General features: G+C 43.6%; 2 protein-coding genes across 6 annotated transcripts in view; one reads left to right on the forward strand and one right to left on the reverse strand.

Annotated features, from left to right (window-relative positions):
- Positions 1–1337: 1337 nt before the first annotated feature.
- Positions 1338–11875, forward strand: LOC131699699 (tyrosine--tRNA ligase, cytoplasmic). Of its 3 annotated transcripts, none has more exons than XM_058997375.1 (14): positions 1338–1471; positions 4945–5031; positions 5476–5622; positions 6185–6360; positions 6773–6902; positions 7157–7237; positions 7846–7938; positions 8241–8376; positions 8774–8859; positions 9074–9209; positions 9480–9577; positions 10199–10392; positions 10740–10881; positions 11262–11875. In XM_058997375.1, exons 2-14 carry the CDS (start codon positions 4975–4977, stop codon positions 11370–11372), a joined length of 1587 nt encoding a protein of 528 aa, XP_058853358.1. In that variant the 5' UTR covers positions 1338–1471; positions 4945–4974; the 3' UTR covers positions 11373–11875. The 3 variants fall into 3 exon arrangements, with proteins under 3 accessions (XP_058853358.1, XP_058853359.1, XP_058853357.1); XM_058997376.1 differs by lacking the exon at positions 1338–1471 and adding an exon at positions 2223–2241; XM_058997374.1 differs by lacking the exon at positions 1338–1471 and adding an exon at positions 3956–4073.
- A 721-nt stretch (positions 11876–12596) lies between these two features.
- The window catches only part of LOC117413976 (uncharacterized protein KIAA1522-like), a 61727-nt gene continuing 53491 nt past the window's right edge, over positions 12597–20832 (reverse strand). For all 3 annotated transcript variants that reach the window (XM_058997371.1, XM_058997372.1, XM_058997373.1), the window contains 2 exons: positions 16429–20598; positions 12597–15397 (listed from right to left, as the gene is read on the reverse strand). In XM_058997371.1, the coding sequence (XP_058853354.1) occupies positions 15357–15397; positions 16429–20598 (4211 nt within the window). In that variant the 3' untranslated portion in view covers positions 12597–15356. The remainder of the gene's footprint in view (positions 15398–16428; positions 20599–20832) is intronic.

Below are 20832 nucleotides of genomic sequence, written 5' to 3' on the forward strand. Positions count from 1 at the left end.
TACACAGGTGCGTAAATGGCTGCCCTCTGGTGCTGTTGATGCTACATGATATTTCTTTTAAAGTTACTGTAAAAGGGGGAGGGGGGAATGAACATTGAAATGCATGCAATAAACCTGGGGGGGGGGAGGTGATGGGAACCGTACACCTATCACCGTAAACACTTAATTGCTGACTTGGGTATAGCAGCTGTATTTCCTCCACTGCATCCTGAAAAACAATCTGGTTATGTGCGGTACAGTGTTGACAAGTGTGTGTATCTATAACTCGGACTGTACACTTAATGATAGAGTGCTGCAGTGCAAGGACCACTGTTCCAATCCATTGTGCAGTCATAGCTGGCAATGCCTATATATATTTAATTAATTATTTCTGGTCTATGAAATGCAGCCACCTAAGAGTTACATGAGTACTGTACAGCACTTCCTTAAGTAGGTGTATTTTTTTTTTTTTCTCACAGACTTGACCTGAGTAACACCTGGTGGTCCAATGTAAATGTACAAGTTTGATTTTTTTTAGCTTGATATATTTAAAGCAGTTTTGGCATAAGATATTCTCCCCACAGTGCAGTTCTATTTTACCTATTGCAACTGCCCACCTGTGCAGACTGGAAGAGGATAAGGACCGTACGCTACAGGTATGCTACACCATTTCAGTTTGAGTGCAATAGAGCTGGTGTCACTCACTCCCATGTAAATGCAGGTAAAGATATGGTATAGCCAGAACTCATGTGGTGCCTCCTCCTCACACAGTGCGCTTTCCTCCCTGTCGCTAGCAGTGGAGAAAGCTGTTTTCAGTTCTTCCGTGACACACAATGATGCTCCTTGTGTGATTGTCTTTCTGCAGTCCGTGGATGTGCTTGATTTCACAAGTCCAGCTCATTCCTTCCTTTATCTTAAGACTGGTTTAGTTTACTTTAGAGTCAATGAAAAAGCAAGCTGTTTCATGGAGGTGAGGAGAAGTCACAACTTTTCTCAACTCTCTCAATGTATCCTCTTAAGATATATGTTGAATTTCTTTCTCCTGTTTTTTGTAGTTATTTTCATCAGAACAGATACTCTTTATCCTTATACCCAGGCCTTTAGGAATTGTTTTTTTTAGTATAGACAGGATAGGTGACAATCCTTGCTAAACATGCAAAGGTAGCACTGTTTTTCAGGTGTCAACATGTCTTGCATGCAACCACTCAGGCGTTGGTGACCAAATACTTTCTTGGCTTTGCTTGAGTGAAGTGATCTCTAGTAATTCTTTCCTTTTCTATTTTTACTATTCGTTATCTAACAGTATTTCAGAACACACCTACCCTTATGTGAAGTGACGTATATAATACGGCAGTACTCCCTACAGTGTGGTATACAAGCAACGTATTCTGCGTTCCAGAATAATAATTGGACTGCAAGGGAAAGAAACTGGCACGAGTGTCGGCGCTTAAGTTTTACCGGTTACTAAGAGAACGTAATTTATTCGACAGAGGTAAGCTGACATATTAAAATAAAAGCGTTTAAGTTTTGTCATTCATGGTATTACAACATTATTTTGTAGAAAGATACTTTTTTTGCTGTGTTGATCAAGGCAATCGACAGACTAGTTATGAATAGTTTAAAGTTTTCTAAAGCAAGTAGCTCATATTGCATAGAATTTCTGCCAGGCAGTGGCTTAGCCACTGTGTTAGGATCGTTCACACTGAAATATGTGTTATATTTTTTCGCTTCCCATTATAGTCTACCTGTGTGTTCACACCGGACGCGGCACGGGCGGCGCTGACTTTTCTTTTCGCTCACGGAGCGGACTTTTTATTAGCCGCGTTGCTATCAACCAGTAAGAATACATAAGCAAGCTGTACTCTCTGAAACCCACACACAGATGCATGTAACGTATAGGCTATGTAGCCTAGCTACTACACACATAGACGGGGTAGAAGACATCTACTATGTAACGAGTAGCCTATGTAATTACATATTATTATTATTATTATTATTTATTTCTTAGCAGACGCCCTTATCCAGGGCGACTTACAATCGTAAGCAAAAACATTTCAAGCGTTACAATACAAGTAATACAATAGGATGCACTCGTAGAGTCCAAACGGACGCGCAACGGTAGGGGAAAGGAAATAGCTAATTTTAAATTACTTTTTGTTTTTGGTCGCCCTGATTTGTCTAAACGGCAGAAAACTGTTGATGAACCGTCTGAAGACAACAAACTAGCAGCTATACCACCGGCAGTCCTGCGCCAGTCAAACGGTAATTAAATTAGTCAGGATTTGTGAGATTAAATAAAATGGTTTGCTTTGCTTTGAACACAAAATATTAGTTAACAAAAAAATGAACAACCATAAGTACGAATTAAGTTATATCTAGTTATTTGTATTTATTATCATAATGTGAAATTGAAATCTGATGCGCATGTTAAAATTTCAAGTCCTTTGCTTTGTATTTCCTTTTTTGTTTTTAATCTGAAGTGTTCTAAACTTTTATTTTTATTTTTATTTTATTTATTTTTTAAAACTATTTTGCACAACAGTGTCAGTGTTATGAAAAAAAAAAAAGATTGTTCTTTATTTTTCGAAAATAAAACGTCAATGCACGAATAAGAAATCAGGTTGCCAATTGCAGCACTGTGATTACTCAGGATATTGACCAAGATGTTGCCCACCCATGGGCTGCTAATCTGTAAAACTGGAGTCTGTGCAGCTGAGAAGATTCACCTGGACAGTGTCTGGGTGAATAACTTTTTTTTCCTGTTAAATTGTTGTTTAGTGTTGTATGTATTTAAATAATGAACTCTTAACACAATTCTTGACCTCTATAAGTGTATCTAGTATTAAATGACCAATGGAACATCTCTGCCATTCACTTTCATTGAGATTCTGTTTTTCTGTTCAATAAGCAGATGTCACAAAGGCTCCCATTCACAGCACAACACAGCGTGCTGAATTCTGTTTTGTTTTTATATAAAGATGACTCGGATGCACTTGTCACAGAATCGTTAGAACTAGACGTTGTATTAATATAGGTGGAGACGGCCACCTCACTTGCCAGTCCCTTGTGTTTCAACTCAAATAATTTTTTATTTTTTAGTTCTACCCTTTATTTACTGCGGATGTCACTGTAAGCTGTGGTGTGGCAGTGAACTTTAAACAATGCAAACCATGGACTAAATATAGCAGCAGGACTGATATTGATGTATTAACAGTATTGAGTGTTGGTTGTTTTTACCCACAAGGGTGTATTGCATTATTACAATTACAGTATTACATGATATACCTAAGTAGTGTTTTAAAAAAGTACACACTGAAGTTTGTTCATTTATGTATGCATTTTTACTATATTAAAAAATAATACTAATAAGCAACACTTTTCATTGTTTTGTATTGTACAGTTATGTATTAAACTACCTTTCAGTTTCAGGTTTCATAACTTAATCCATACTGTTGGTCTTGCTGGCTCCAGAAACAGTGTGCCAATGTATAGGAAAATATATTTTAATATAATTAAATATAGATAAATATAATATCTATATTTTTCCATAGAATGCACTACAGTATATTTTTCACTACGAATAGTGAAAAGCAATGTCATGTGATTCATAATAAAGCTGATAAGTATGGCAAAACTAGCGAGGATATTATTATAAAACCTGCATTATTGTGGAACCGTATAGAACTGTACAATACTCAAAATGACGTTTGGAAGCTGCCTGTGCTATTTTTTTTGGTGCAATGGGGCCCACTAGTGGTAATACATTGTATTGCAATCATTTACAATTTTATTGAGTATATAACATTGGCCCTTATTTATTCAAAAACACCCCAGTATTCAATTTACGGAATTTTAGTGAACAAAAAAAATTGCAATGTTACAAATCTCACAAGTCCCGGAACAGCAAAAATAGCATTAGTTTTATTTGAAGTACAGAATTGAAGCGATTCTATCGAAGTTGGATTGCTTTCCCTGCTGTCACAGGCTTTGTAATCAATCCTAGCTGTGCTGCCGAGCGCTGATGCAACACATTGTCACCGCCCGGGTCGGCAGTACTGCACGTTTGGGGAGCTGATTCTTGTTTCAAGACACTGGTGAGTCTGAAATATAAGATCAGCGATAGTAATACAAACATAGTAAAGGACAATATGTAGTGCCGGTTCATTACTGCGCTTAACTGATTTACTGTCTCTTTGTGTGTGTTTGTAAACGTGTTGATGAATCGGAAAGCACACAGCCTGCGTCCTAGCTCAATGCATTCCCATTACTAATACGTGAATCATTACCTACACATTGCCGAGAGATGTTTTAGTGCCGCACGAACCGATTATTCGATTGTTCGATCACGCTCTGCACAAATGAGGGGTCATCGGTGTTGAGCGGGTTACCAATCCAAGAGAAACAACTGAAGAAACGGCTGCTTGGGTTTGTGTGGATTGTTGTTCTCCGCAGTCCATGAAAAGCAGCAGTCACCCCCATATCTGGGTAGCTGTTTTTTCACTTGGCATGGTCAGTGAGCCCCAGATCAACACCAGTGACCCTCACCCGATTGCTAGCACCCGATTTCCGCGGAGAGCCCAATCTGAATAATGCAGTACAATAATGTACACCACCCCGTGTGGAGTCGGATAGTCTAGGTTTAGAGTGATATTGCTAATGCATAAAACTTGTCATAATCTGTTTCTGACGACTGTGCAGGTCACTTCATTGCCTCTGACCTGCAGTGATTTTACTATAATGGCAAGTCTGTCTGGGGCTACTGAGTGAAAACCGAGCGTTTTGTTAACATTCAACCATGCTGGGAAACCTGGTGACAGTGCAGAGTTGTATTCCTTTGCTGTGGGTACGACCTTTTCACCGGATCAACCAATCTTACAATGAAAGGGACTATATAACCAACTATACGCTCCTTAAAGGTACAGTAACCAATTAGTAAAGGATCAGGACGCGTTTTTCCTCTTTCAGTGTCCACCGCCCCAGTAAGAAGCGAGCATCATGACTAACAGCCTGAGCCCAGAGGAGAAGTACGACCTCATCACCAGGAATCTGCAGGTATAAGATTACACAGCACAGCACCACCACCACCAGAGATCTCTTTAAACCAGCGACGATCTTGAAAAACACATTGCTCTCAATAAAAGGGTTTTGCCTATTTCAATTTCTTATAGTTTTAAGATTCAGTGTTTATTTGTGCATGTGCTGTCTGTGTGGAACAGGCAGTGTTGTGTGATGTTTAAAGGCTCTATAACCACCCGTGTCAGATTAGCCTGGCTCTCTTGCACAGCGGTTAAGACGCTCGCGTGCAGTGTGCATGGCAGCCAGTCTGTGCCCAGACTCCGCCCTGTTACTGGATAGAAGTAGAAACAGATACCTACAACCAATGGATTGTCAAACGCTTGTCGCTAGAGTAATAGGAACACCTGCCATAACACTGTCAGTAGGGTGGCTCTGATCCAGCGTCGGTGATAACAGTGGGTCTGCCCTGTGTGTTGTCAGGAGGTGCTGGGGGAGGAGAAGCTCAAGGAGATCCTGAAAGAGAGGGAGCTGAAGATCTACTGGGGAACAGCCACCACTGGCAAGCCACACGTTGCCTACTTTGTGCCCATGTCCAAGATCGCTGATTTCTTAAAGGCCGGGTGTGAGGTGAGTCCAGTCTCTCAGTAACATGTGGGAGGGGGGTCCTGGAGTCCACACATTTATATACAGTAGTCTCCACGTATAGGAACACCTCCTAAGAGATCACTTCGCCTAAGGGAACACCCTTGTGGTGAAGCAGATTTTTCCCATTGTAAGTGCTGTGGCTAAAGGAACAGGACCTTTGCTTTAAAGAACACCTACATGGCACCGATAGTGATTCATTCACAATGGATACAGTACTGTTTTGTAAAAAAGCGACTTGCCATCGCGAGAGTGTCTTGAGGGACACTGATTGGTTTATTAAATCTTTCCAGAACCACTACAAAATGCGCCGCCGTTTCTCTTGCTACACAAAGTTGGAAATTGTTTGAGCTCTAGAAAAAAACCTGAATCAGACACAAGTCGTCGAGTAATTTGGTGTTTTCTGTTCTGGTGAGTTGCTTCACCATTCTGTTAAATAAATAAATTGTGCCCCAGACGTGTTCTGTATGGCATGTGCGCTGCTATCACAGCCCCCTCTTGTGCTGTATGGCGTGTGCGCTGCTATCATAGCCCCCTCTTGTGGCAGGTGACGATCCTGTTTGCTGACCTGCATGCCTACCTGGACAACATGAAGGCGCCCTGGGACCTGCTGGAGCTGCGGACCCAGTACTACGAGCAGGTGATCAAAGCCATGCTGGAGAGCATAGAGGTGCCGCTGGAGAAGCTCAAGTTTGTGAAGGGAACGGACTTCCAGCTCAGCCGGTGAGGATTCTGACAAGCATGGCCCTGCCGAGGTCTGCACAAGCTTACCCCCCTTTTTGAAACCTGCTTCAGAGATGGAAACAAGACTCCTATTGCATAGCAGTTTCACCCATTCCATGTTTTGCTACCAGCTTGATTAGCCCCAGTGAATAGGTAACAAGCTCAGGCGTGTCTTATTGGACTCCTAGCAAAACCAGGAATGGATCAAACTGCTATGCAACAGGAGTCTTATTTACATCCATGTGCTGGAAATAAAACGGAATGACCTATTGAAGGAAAGCTCACTTGACTGAGGTTCAAAGCCATTGGTGCAAGTGATCTACTGTATGCGTCTTTCTTTAAACTCCTCTAAGAAGAAGCAGACCCCGTTTTGATCCCTATTTAAGCCGCTGTTTGCCTTCCCCTCTCTCAGGGAGTACACTCTGGATGTCTACAAGCTGTCCTCCACAGTGACACAGCATGATGCCAAGAAAGCCGGGGCAGAGGTTGTGAAGCAAGTGGACCACCCACTCCTGAGCGGTCTGCTCTACCCAGGACTGCAGGTACCGAAGGGGGGAGCGTCCCTTCAGGGGGGTAGCCAGACCTGGGTCAAATATAATTATAAATTACAATTACTATTGCAATAGCAGCAGAAGTGTTTACTGAAATTGCAGTTACAATTACAATGCTGTTTCGTTCAATTAGTTACAATTGTGCAGCAAGCGTTTTCTTCCAGCAAATTACTTGGAGAAGTCTTACCCCATGGCTGCTATTTTAAAGTGTGTTTCTCATGCTCAGTGCTGCGTTTCATTGCCAGGCTCTTGATGAGGAGTACTTGAAAGTCGATGCCCAGTTTGGGGGAGTGGATCAGAGGAAAATCTTCACCTTCGCTGAAAAGGTAAGGGAGGTTTAAAACCTCCAGAGGGGTGCTAAAGTGATCTTCAGCAATCCGATTGCTACAGTTCTGTGCACTGTACATCAGGTAGAAATCGCACATTAACAGTCCTTTCCTTAAAGGTAGTACAGAGATGGAAACAAAACTCCCACTGCATAGCAGTTTGATCCATTCCTGGTTTTACTGTGAGACACACCTGAGCTTGTTCCCTATACACTGGGGCTGATCAAGCTCTCAGTAAAACCTGGAATGGGTGAAACCCATCCCTGGAGTTTTACCCATCGGAGATGCACGCTTCTTCCCCCTCTGAAAACCTAATAGCGAGCCGATAGGATTACTTGCAGCAGAAGGAGGTTATAATTAGATATTTTAGCTGTGCTTAGCAAAATAAAACACGGAGCAGATCAAATATCTGTCTGTGTTTATTAAAACTGTAAAAGTAATAATAAAGTAACTTAGCCATTTGCATTTGTATTTTTCTCAATTGCTACTATAAAGCAACGGGGGCTAGGCAGTACCCGATGCACTCTGTCTACAGGAACTGCCAGTAGTGTGGTGTTTGCCGTTGAACGCACAGGGGGATAACCAGCTGTTTCTTTCTTGCCCTCCAGTACCTGCCGTCTCTGGGCTACACCAAGCGCATCCACATGATGAACCCCATGGTCCCGGGACTCACAGGGGGAAAGATGAGCTCCTCTGAGGAGGTGAGACCCTAATTTAATACTGATCTCAGAGCTACCTAACGTGACATTATCAAGTGACATTATCCACCATCTCCTTTTGTTTTTACAAAACATAGCCAGCTATGTTTGAAATTGGTCACAGTGGTTCTGAACTAAATTATTATTCTTTTTTCTTCTTTTGTTTGTTTGTTGTTGAGCTGGCTTCGGGAGTAGGGTGTTCAGTTGTAACTACCAACTGCATCCACAAGACTGAAGCCCAGTGTACTAATGAAAGTCCTTTGCTAAATCTCTTTCTCTCTCTTTCTTGTTTCTCTGTGAATCAGGAGTCTAAGATCGATCTGCTGGACAGGAAGGAGGATGTGAAGAAGAAGCTGAAGAAGGCGTTCTGTGAGCCGGGGAACATCGAGAGCAACGGAGTCCTGTCCTTCGTCAAGCATGTCATCTTCCCTCTCCACTCCGGTGAGCGGCTGCACCAGCTGCAGTGCGGGAAATAAGTGCTGTGCAATAGGAGTCTTATTTCCATCCTGAGCTGGGCTGTGTCAGAGAGGGACGGGAATATCTGTTGCTTCAGGTCCCCTCCCTACTCTAAACATGCACGGCCACTGATAGATCAAACTTAGAAGACACTAAGTCATGGAAGTAAACGCTCATCACAAGAAACAGGCACTCCCAGAATCTCTCACGTACAGTCTTAGCAATTTGAAAGGAACGCAGTTTTGTCCCAAAGAGTTTTCCGATCACGAGGAATCTCCAGGTAACCCGAAGAAGGCACTAGCCAAAACTTTTACTTTACTTGGCTTCTCATGTTAGGGATGGTAACAGCCATAAACATGCATGAAATTACAATGTGTTGCAGAGTTTGTCATCATGAAGGATGCAAAGTGGGGTGGAGACAAAACCTACACTGTTTTCGGAGATCTGGAGAAGGATTTTGCAGAGGAGGTGACTTTGAATAATAATAATAATAATAATAATAATAATAATAATAATAATAATAATAATTTTGCTGCTTTCAGTTCAAACTGATTAAATCCTGTACATTCCATCAAACATGTATCTTCATATTCAAAGTGTCTACTGTATGGAAAACAAGGACTCGGGCTGGTCAATAACTAACCCCTGTATCTGCGTGTGTGTGTGGTTGCTGTGACCCCAGCTCGTGCACCCAGGGGACCTGAAGAACTCGGTAGAAGCCGCCCTGAACAAACTGATGGATCCGATCAGGAAGAAGTTTGAAAGCCCAGAGCTGAGGAAACTGACAAACGCAGCCTACCCAGCCCAATCCAAACCGAGTGAGTGAACATGAACCAGAACTGCGATACACGTTCGACAGAGAAAAAGGGTCCATGTGAGTGAGCCTTACCTGTAAGTAAGTGCTTTCAAACTGTCAGCCCCTCAGAGTACAGCTGCAGTATTCATCGCTTCGAGCGACACCCTGAAGACAACGAGGCATCACAAACCTCAAATGTATTATTTCTCTGTTTCATAATGAATGCAGGTGCATTGATATCAGGCTGTTTGAAGCTAATGAATGAGGCACGTTTGCGTGTGTTTTATTCCAGAGGCGGCGGCTAAAGGAAATCCAAAAAATGTCGAAGAGGATGAGATGGTACCGTCGAGGCTGGACATCAGAGTTGGGAAAGTTGTCAGCGTTGAGAAGGTAAGGAGGAGAGTTCTTCAATCTGCACAGATCTAAGGTTATTTGCAAAAAGATGCTTGAGAAAAACAAATAGAATCTGTCTTATTGTCCCAGGAATGTTCATGATTCCACAGGAATGGAATGTTTTTAGGATTCTGTTCCAAATGTGTTTATGACACCACTTGCTGCTTTTAATTTGCACCTACACCTGAAGAAGAGACCTTTGAGGTCTTGACAGCAGTGTTTGTGTATCACAGTGCAATCTAATAAACGGTATACAGAATGACCCAACGTGAATTTGTAATGCCCTTTTGATGCATTGAGTCTCTCTCTAATATTAAACAAAACTTAGTGAATTCAATGACACACTTACATATAAATACTAAAAGAAATTTAAGTAAAGTCAATCTCGCGCATTTCTGCTGTTTCAATAAAAAACATGGGTGCCAACCCATTCCAGGTTTTAGTATGAGCTTGATTAGCCACAGTGTACAGAAAACAAGCTCAGGTGTCTTACTAAACTCCTAGTAAACTAGGAATGGATCAAACTGCTATGCAGTGGGAGTCTTCACCCCATCCCTATTAAGTGATCTGCCCCAGTGGAGGCAGCGTAACTGGGAGTTGCTCTGGTTTGTGTCGCAGCACCCGGAAGCAGACAGTCTGTACCTGGAGAAGATCGACGTGGGCGAGGCAGAGCCCCGGACGGTGGTCAGCGGGCTGGTTGCGTTCGTCCCTGCGTCCGAGCTGCAGGACAGGCTGGTGGTCCTGCTCTGTAACCTCAAACCCCAGAAGATGAGAGGCATCGAGTCCCAGGCCATGCTGCTGTGTGCCTCCACGTAGGTACCCCGCTGAGCAAGGCCAGGAGGCAGCCTGCGCCAGTGCAGTGTGCGAGGGGCGTCTCTTTCTCTTGGGATCTCAGTTATGGAGAGCTCTAATCCTGCAGGTTTAATAGGGGTCTTTACATCATCAGTAGCTCTGGATCACCTGCACTCTACCTTTTAAAGCACAATAAAACGAAGATCAGGCTTGCTTTCCTGTTTTTTTTTTTTTGTTGTTGTTTATCAATCTTATTGATTTTATGTTATTAGAATGTTCTGTAATGGTTTCTGTAAAGTGATTTATTTGTGTTGAGGTGGATCTGGTCGGCACGGTTTCCTCACTGCGTTTCTCTCTCTCTCTGCAGTGAAGGGGAGGGGCGCAGGGTGGAGCCCCTGGACCCCCCCGCAGGGTCAGCCCCCGGGGAGCGTGTCTTCGTGGAGGGGTATGAGGCGGGCAAGCCAGACGACGAGCTGAAGCCAAAGAAGAAAGTGTTCGAGAAGCTCCAGGTACCCCTCGTCATTAGGTCGACCTCCTCAAGAGGAAAGACGTATCCGTCAAATGCATTACCTGACATGTTTGTATGCCTGTGGTTCTTGCACGAGTGTGGTTGTGTTCTGTCTGTGTGTAAAGTTTTGGACAAGCATTTCTTTAAATGGAAAAGTTAAACAAAGCGGCTATCAAACTGCCCCTAGTCCAGTGCAGTGTTCATTTAAAAGCTCATACAGTATACACATCTTCTTAAAATCATGTCTAGCTTGTTCTTTAAAATGATCAGTTTGCTTTATACAGAAATGGTCCACTAAAGCCACAGCTGCATCTGTTTTTTAATTACAACATGCCTCATTATTTGAATGCATTCAGTTGTATTTTTTTTTTAATCTCACAGGCCGACTTTAAAATCTCAGGGGAATGCGTTGCGCAGTGGAATCAGAAGAACTTCATGACCAAACTGGGACTGATCACGTGTAAATCACTGAAAGGAGGGAACATCAGCTAAGGATCGCTCCTTTCAAAAGAGAGCGCCCCTCCTAATCGCCAGTCCCAACCCGTGCTTCAGTCAGCATCTGAACTCCGAATCCTCAGTATCCTCTGTCTGCCCCTAAGCTGCTCTTCAACATTCTAACTAAGAATCCTTGCTTGCCAGTGTTCCACGTGCGGATTTTATTGTAGTACCAGTCTCCAGCAGGGGGAGACAAAGCACCATTATCTGATCCCACATGGGAGAATAAAGACGGGCTTCTGTATCTTGACCCTTGATTTGCTCAGGCGAGTTTTGCCCGTGTTTGACTAGGATTCGGATGCACAGGTCTTGGCTGAGATTTTCAGAACATGAGAGATGTTATAAAATTAAATTGTTTAATAATGTGGATAATCAACATTGATTGAAATTGTAACAGAACTGTCTTTTAAAGGGTGTGGCACATTCATTATTCCAGCCTGCTAACTGTAAATCAGTAGATATCGCATGCAGTTTAATATTAAATAAAGTTGTGAAACTGATTAGAATTGTTTTCCTGCTCTTCCCCACCAGTAAGGAACGGCTAGCCTCTTGGATGATGTGTTGCTGAGCTGTTTATGTTTATTACATCTGCCATTATAACCCTCACTATGGCCTAGACCACATGAAGAATATTCAGGGTTAGAAAGAAGACTCCCATTGCATAGCAGTTTGAGCCATTCCGGGTTTTACTGAGTTTAATAAGACATGCTTGAGCTTATTACCTTACACCGTGGCTAATCGAGTTTGTATTAAAACTTGGAATGGGTGAATCTGCTATGCAACAGGAGTCTTATTTCCAGCCCTGAATATTTCATATTTATACTTACCTTTTAGATTGGTTAGTTATAAGACCTGAAAAAAATTAATAGATAGATGGTTCAATGCTATGGAGCTAATGCTGTCAGGAAACAAATGGAATGTGAACTTATTTTCAAACTAGGCACTTTGGAGCCATTTGGAGTGAACATTCTATGAGGTCATCATCATCATCATCAATCAGCATTCTGGAATTTTGTTTAAAAGACTACTTGTTTGTTTTTTATCAACTTCTTAAAGCACTGTTTTTTTGTATTCAGCCAATGAAAGCTTTGTAGTCCAAAACGTCCTGATAATTGATTTGTAATCAATTATTCTACCTTTTTAAGTACTTGAAATATCCTTTTTTCTTATAGATATAGATATAGATTTAGATAAACATAAAGAGGAGGCTCAAGTCAATGCTTTCAAGTGGTCTAAGGCGCTTTTATTTAAACTTTTTAAACAAAGACATAGGAACTGTACATTAATTTGGCTTTTCAAGGCAGAAGGTGTTACAGTTTTAAGCAAGTTGAAAAACTGAACTGTCCCCATTTACAAAAAAAAAAAAAAAAATTATAATAAAAAAAGAAGTCAGTCACCTTAAATCATCAATGTGCTGCTTTCCATTTCAGTGGAAAGACCTATACAGAATATATTACACACGAAGCAGAACTATGCCTGAAATGAATACTTAACATAGAGAAGGTATGCTCTGTATAGAATCTAGATTTATACACACAAGAGGCAGTAACCCAGTCCCCCATAGAAGTATCTTTAATTCAGCACTACTTTTTCTAATTTTATTATTTATTTATTTTATTTTGCAAAGTACCGCTGTAAAGCTTACATCATACGACGACTCCTCACACTCAGAGCCGGTTCAGGACAAATCAGACTTTCATATGAAATCGATGTGGAATGAATTTGAAACTAATTTAGTCGCACAGCTATTGACCCCATTAAGAAGCAGCACCTGTTTTAATGCATTCTTTGTGCACACACGCAGCCCTCCGGGCTAAATCCCCTTTCACTTTCTCTATCCACAGCCCCTAGGAATACATTTTAAATACAGTGTATTGTAGCCAGATACCGTGATCACTGTGTGCAATTGCTTTATACAATACCTCAAACTCATCATGCATTGTTTTTTTGGTACTTTTTTAAAAGTTGTTATAAAGATAGCATTATAATTGAAATGTAATCCAGGGGATAGAGATGCATTGCTGGAGTGTGCAGACCCTTCACTCCAGCTAAGCCTGTCCGGATCACTAGAGGTAAAGTATAAGCTTAATTTGCTAGGAGGATTCATCTAAACCGTCAAGGCTGCTACGAATATATAAACCAAATGCTTACAGTTTAGCTCCAGTGTTAGTTTGATCTTAGTGGCCACACTCCCAGTTAGGAATCTGGAGTATGGAGGACAACAGTACAGTGTATTTACCAGGGGTTTGGCAAGCTGTGCAAAACTGGCTTTTTTTAACAATATTGCTTATTCTTAAACAGATCTGGGGGAAAAAAACAAACAAAAAACAGCCGAACTTAGACAGATCCTAACCCTCCCTAGCCTGAATTGCACCAGTAATACTTTGCCTTGGAAAACGTGGCGGAAGGGGATAACATACAAACTCTCTGGTACTCGAGTTGTGTTTTGAAGAAAGACAGAAGTGGTTTTACGTTGATCTCTGGTGTGACTTCAATGTCTCTCCTCTTCAGGTACCAGTATTAGTAAAGCCTTTTTGTTAGTACACAGCGTTATTAAAACAGAAAAGTCCAAGGCAGAGATACTTCAGCTAAACCTGTGTTTTAGTGGGACCAGCACAGCCAAACCCTACCCTGTACAATTACACAAGTCTGTCGGACGCTGCGAGCCACAACAGGTAGCTAATAGTTTAAACACACAAGGTAGAAGTTGAGTGTCCCATAGACTGGACAATATTATCAGCTCAGAATTCAAACCCCACCCGTCAGGGGCATCAGGGTTGGATGTTCAGGTGTTTCGGGATACAATTAAGAGTACGACATATAAATAAAACAAAAACCAAAAAACACCCCAGATAATCCCATTAGAAATGTAGGGAATTCATTTAAAATATGGGAATGACCACAGATCTGGGAAGAGTGTATCCCCTGTAGTTCTGCCTTGGTGCTTAACTCAGAAGCAGCTGGATTTCTGTTGTAGGTTTATTGAATGCATTAAACGCCAGTGTGCAGATCCCTATACTGTGCATGGGTACCACAGCATGCGTTTTCAGCAACCTTACAAAGTGCTTTATTGATCGACAGTTTTCTATTATAGTTCTACTTTAAAGATGCAGTATCCCTTTTGGTCGAGCACAGCATACTGTTCCACCACAAAAAAGAAAGAAATAAAAACAACAGTTTAAATTTCAGTTTTCAATGTACACTAGAAAAAGAAAAAAAAAGTCAATGCTTTTTTAAAATGTTATTTGCATATTTGTTGGGGATTATTTTGCACCAGGTCCGTAAGAAATGTATTAAATTGATATTTTATTGACATTCTTAATCTGGAATTTGGGTTTTATTATATATATATATATATATATATATATATATATATATATATATATATATATATATATATTTTTTATTATAATAATAATATTCAACTACACCCCCCAAAAAGGAATAGTGCATATTTTCACCGTGTTATAAAAATAAATCTTCACTATATTATGCACGTGAAAGTGTCGCTCAACCATTAAGACTTTTTCAATGAAAGACCCTTAACTATCGCAGGTAGAATAACAGAGCTTTCTTTATTTTCCAAGCGCTGGTTTCTACCCATCTAGACCAGCAGGTGGTGCAATTTCCTCTCCAGTCAAGCGTGAGTCTAATTTTCTAAACAAGACGTCCATCTTCCAAAGTTACCTTGTTTAAAGCTTCATGGATTTGCAAAGCCTTTATGATTTAAAAAAAAAAAAATACTCCAAAATAAAGCTATTACATTATAGAAATTAAAGACCAACACCATTTTTTTGCATAAATATCAAGGCCATTAAGAGGCTAAGGCTTACAATAGTTTAAGAGTGTTCTCCCTTTGAGTAGCTCCAAATCGCGCTCTCTCTCTGTCTTGACCTTTGACCTGCCCAGGTTCCTGAGAGAATACTACCGATTTCTGATTAGTCAGTCCAATAATAAAAGCTGGATTTTCTTCATGGTCTTTCATGAAGTTACCGCCTCTGTGACTCCAGTTTCATGATTGCCTTCCAGGAAGAAAACAAAAAATGCAATTAATTTATCGACGATGTTAAGGACAATACCAACACACATCCCATTGTACAAGAAAACATCATTTCTATTTGCTGCATGACTCTACATTGCAACTAACCTACTACTACAGTAATGCTTTTTAAATCTAAAATATGTACATGATTTGAACTACCCACAATTTACAAATGACAACTATCTATTAATACTCAGGTTTAGTGTGCAGATCAGCAACGCCCCACTGGAAAGCCGAGAGAGATACGGTTCAGCAATGCTATCGCGTTTCACCTGCAGTTATTGTTGTGCTATTGACCAGTGCTTCAATACTGAATTGCATGTCACGCTACTGTACTGCAGACAAAGCTTTCAGTTCCAGACAAGAGGGCGATGAATGAATCAAATTTCCTTTGACCTTACACACTCTGAAAGAGTTACCCTGTATGTATGCATGACTTCCCAGCAGTGGACTAACAACCTGAAAACAAAGCCAAGCCATCAAGACCCTACCATGTGTTTAACTCTACATTGGTATGTAAAGCACAGTAAAAACATTGTAAAACTTGATGAGCAGACAAATGGTTTGGTCTGACTCTGCACTATTGTTACAGTATGCTGTAAATAATAGCACTGATGAAGGCAATGTTTGTCTGCTTTGCTTACAGGGTTTACATCAGAAGTTATAGATCGAAACACAGGAGATCGTAGGAAGGGAAGGTGAACTGAAAATGCATGCAGTGGTAAACGTTTTATATGACGCTAGAATCCAATTAGGCGATCTTTGTTTAGATTTCACTCAAACAAAACAAACAGGAAAAGGTATACATCTCATGGAGCAAAGAGATTTAAATATGAATCATTTGGTGAATCATGTAACTGTATTTTATAACATCGGATGTCCTTCCGACACATTACTAGGCGATACGTAAGTAAGAGCTTCTCCAATGTAGGAAAAAGAAAATATCAATCAAGATAGCCCACTTGGATTTTAACCTTCTCGAATATTAATAAATGCAAGACAGGTTCTTACTTTTTAATGCAATGCCCTCCTTTGGTTGTGCTTGCTGGCCCGCCAGTTGCACAGTCCCTGCCGGCCCCGTTGGAGCAGGTGTGGAGTCTGCTGCCACACTACTCTCGGACCCTCCTTGCCCTCCTTGCGTGGGGGAAACAGCATGCTGCTCCTTCAAGGGGCCTGCCATCTTCATCAAAGGACTCAGCGGTGCTCCCTGTGGTGACGGGCTGCTTGGAATGTGTGTTGGCTTTTTGGCCACGGGCGGTGGAACCTTGCCTGTTTTCTTCTGAGACGTGGACATCAGCTCAGCTACCAGGTTCCTCTTGAGATCCGTCTGAGCCTCCGGGGATACCGAGGTTTCAATGACAACTTTCTTAGAGCTCCTGGAGAAGATGAAGCTGGCAGTGGAAGCTGGAGATTTAAGCACGCCACCCTCTTCTGGAGTCCTGAGAGAAGTCTGCCCATGCTCATCACTGCTAGGAGGGGATGTGGGAGTGAAGGATGCACGTAGATTTGGTCTCGATAGGCTATGCGGAGGCATGTCCTTGGAGGACATGGCCGCAGTCTTCATGCGGATGGCCTCCTGAAGCTTCATCGAAGGCAAAGCTGATGATGTTCCAGGTGGAGATTTGAATGACAGAGATTTGCGGACAGGTTTCTGCGGCACGGTCTGACTCACGGTGGTTCCGTTCACCGGACTTGGCTTATTTTCCTCAACTGGACTCTTGGGCTGTTCATCCGGCTGGTAGCTGCCAACGTTCACGGATCTGAGCCGTACCATCTGGAGGAGGGAAGGTGTGACCAAGGGAATGCTGGCTTCTTCTTTGGGGGCAGGTGTGCTTTTGGTCCTGGAGAGTGGCTCTTTAGCCTTAACCTCCTGGTTTATCAGGCTCTGTTGCCTTTTGATGTTCACAAGGGGTGGTGCAGGAGGAGGGCAGGGGGCTTCCGGTGGCTTTTGCGGAGTGGGTTGTGCTGTGATGGACAAAGACGGACTCCCAGATGTTGCAACAGACTCTTTGGGTTTGCCGTTGGACATCGGCAAAGGAGGAGCAGCTGGAATCTCTTGAGCTTTTTGTAGTTGGAATGTTGGTTTTGTGGTTTCAGAAGACCCTACTACAGTCACTAAAATGGCTGTGGATTCAGATGAGTTCTCCGGAGGTGGGGTCGGGACCACTTCTGAACCTGCTGATTTCGCTGGTAGCTCCACCGTTGACAAAGTTTCTATTGATGTCTGGGAGATGTGATCCACAGGAGGCGGCGGTGGTGGGAAGGAAAAGTCAGACTCTTCCTGGGAGGTGAAGAAGAGCACAGGCTCCTCCAGAGAAGGAGGTGGAGGAGGCCACAAAGGTTCTGCTGCCGGCAAAACCTGGCAGACTTCAGGATCCGGAAGGGGTGGGGGAGATGAAGCTGAAGACTCTGAAGGGGTCTTCTTGGTGGGTGGAGGAGGAGGGAGGTGGGCGGGTGGAGGAGAAGGAGGAGGTGAAGGTGATGCCTGCACAGCTGGTATCGGCTCCACATCCTGCACTACGTTTTGTTCTGGCAGCACCTCTTTCCTCTGCACTGGTGGAGTCTCGTTCTTGAGGACTGGATGAACATCCTCTTTGACTTCAGGTTGAATCTCTCTCTTGATTATGGGTGGACTCTCCTTTTTCACCAATAGTGGGATCTCCTGCACTGGTATGGTTTCTTTAAACACTGGTGGAACCTCCTTTTTGATTAGAGGTGGAGTCTCACTCTTGACTATTGGCAGAGTTTCCTTCTTGAAGACTGGTGGAGTCTCCTTCTGGACAATAGGCAGAGTCTCCTTCTGGACAATAGGGGGAGTCTCCTTCTGGACAATAGCGGGAGTCTCCTTCTGGACAATAGGCGGAGTCTCCTTCTTGACAATAGGCGGAGTCTCCTTCTTGACAATAGGCGGAGTCTCCTTCTTGACAATAGGCGGAGTCTCCTTCTGGACAATAGGCGGAGTCTCCTTCTGGACAATAGGCGGAGTCTCCTTCTGGACAATAGGCGGAGTCTCCTTCTGGACAATAGGCGGAGTCTCCTTCTTGACAATAGGGGGAGTCTCCTTCTTGACAATAGGGGGAGTCTCCTTCTTGACAATAGGCGGAGTCTCCTTCTTGACAATAGGCGGAGTCTCCTTCTTCTGCACTGGTGGAGGCTCTTTCTTGACTATAAGCGGCGTCTCCTTTTTGAGTATTGGGTGAGTTTCCGTCTGTTCTGGTGGCACCTCCTTCTTTATCACAGGTGGAGTCTGCATCTTGAATACTGGCAGTACCTCTTTTTTGATTATAAACAGAGAATCCACGCATGCTGGTTTATACTCTTTTTTGAATACTGGTGGAACCTCCTTTTTGACTATAGGTTGAGTTTCATGCTGTATTGGTTTGAACCCCTTCTTGAATACTGGTGGCACCTCCTTTTTGACTATCAGTGTCTCCGTCTGCACTGGTGGCTCCACCGTCTTCAGCACAGGGGGGGTCTCCTCCTTCTGTGCTGGGGCAGGCTCTTTCTTCAGCTGCTGCTGGACGTCCCCGGAGGTAGCGAGCTGACTAGTGGAAGAGCGCAGTGAATCAAAGGTGCGTTTATTGAGCATCCACGTTTCTGGGGGAGGAGGGGAAGGTGCATGTACTTTCGGGGGTGGTGGTATGACAAACACCTCATCGTATTCGACGGCAGCAAGGGCTGGAGGTACTGATTCACTCACCCGGGGTACTGGCGAGGCAGGTTTTAGCTTCGTAGGCAGGGGGTTAGCAGGTGGTTGGGCCAGTGGAGAAACTGCGAGCAGAGTCTCGTGCTGAACAGGCTCCGACACTGAAGATGACAAAGACGTCCGAGAAGAAGAGCGAGAACAGGACCTCTCTGGTTTCACCGGCTGGGCTTGCTTCCTTCCTGCCAAGGAGGGGTAACTGATCTCCCCTTTGGGCGAGAAAGTCGGGGTGCCACTTTGGCTGGAGTAACCGCTGGATGGCGACATGGTCCTCTCAAATTTGTTCCCCGGGAAGGGAAGTTTCTGGGGCGAGACGTCGCTGGAGGCCTGCTGCTCCTTCAGCATGGCCTCTCTAGCCTCCATCTGCTCAGCCGTCAGTGGGCTTGCGGCCGCAGAACACCGAGATACATCTGGGGAACTGTAGTCAGCAGAGTAGGCTAGCCTGTCCGAGCGGACGCTGCTAGTTTCGCTGAGTGGGGACTGGTTTTCCTGAGACTCTGTGACTGCCTTGCCCTGCAGATCCCTCTGTTTGTTCTTGTGGTGCAGGGAGTAGGTTCTCCTTGGAGGAGCTGGTGGCCTCTTCATCTTTGTGACTGATAAGTTCCTGTTGAAGGACATGTCGCTCTGGATGCTCATGGTGTCCGATCCCTCCACCGCGCTACCCGTGCTGGGTGCGGGAGACGCGTTTTTCCCATCGCCCCTTTGCTTCACCATCATGAAACCGTTGGCATTCTGGGGCATCCCCGATGAAGCGCTCATCCAGCTGTTGATGCTCATCTTATCAGGAGCCAGCCTGTGGACTTCCTTCCCTTCTTCTCCATTTGGAGTCTTGGTCCCTCCAGAGGAGAGGGTTGAGCTGTTGGACACGATGGTCTCTGAAGACTGGGAGTGGCTCCAGTTGGAGCTGGAGGAGGAGGACAGATCGCTGTTGTTGAAGTTGTAAAAGCGGAGGCTGGAGCGGGTCGAAGCCGGGCTGGCGGATACCAGGCTGCTTTTGCTCACTGTGCGGACGCTGTTCCTGCTCTTGCTCCGGCTAATCTCGATGACCTCCACAGAAGAAGGCAGTATGGCGTTGGGGATGATCTTGGACAAGTATGTGGCCTGGGGCGACATGGACATCACAGGACTGTGTGGTTCGTTGTAGCTGTGTGTGGTCATTCCTGGGACAGCCAGCGACTTGGGTCTTTGCATCGGAGATACCCTGGGGGCAACGCTATGATCCAAGACGGAGTCGTCCTTATAAACAGTCCGTATGTGATGCTTCAGCATCCGATCGGTTTTCTCTTCCTTTGACAGGTGCATGGCTTCAATGGCCTGAAGGTGGACCCTGGCTCCCTTGTGATGTTTCTGCTGGACCTCTCCGTCTACGGTAGGCACAACCACAACGTCCTCCGCTCCGTTAACAAGCTGGGCAGGATCTGCAACATCTGCTTTCTTGTGTGCTTTGTGCCTCTTGCTGTCCCTGCCTTTCTCTATCCCTTTAAAATACATAAACAAAAAAAACAAAATAAGGTTTGACTAAAGAGAGCTTTGAAGTGATGTTAAAATGAAGTCTCAGACCAAACTGGAAAGTGGTCAAGATAGCTTCAAAAGCATTAACAGCGAGGTTAAAATACAATTCTAGTAATGTTAAACTGCACTTAAGGGATGGTAAACGTACTGATGTTAAATAGCAGTTGCACTGGATCCTACACTCTGCAGTCTTTCGGTGC

Source organism: Acipenser ruthenus, chromosome 23 (genome assembly GCF_902713425.1).
Source record: "Acipenser ruthenus chromosome 23, fAciRut3.2 maternal haplotype, whole genome shotgun sequence".
NCBI classification, from domain to species: Eukaryota; Metazoa; Chordata; class Actinopteri; order Acipenseriformes; family Acipenseridae; genus Acipenser; species Acipenser ruthenus.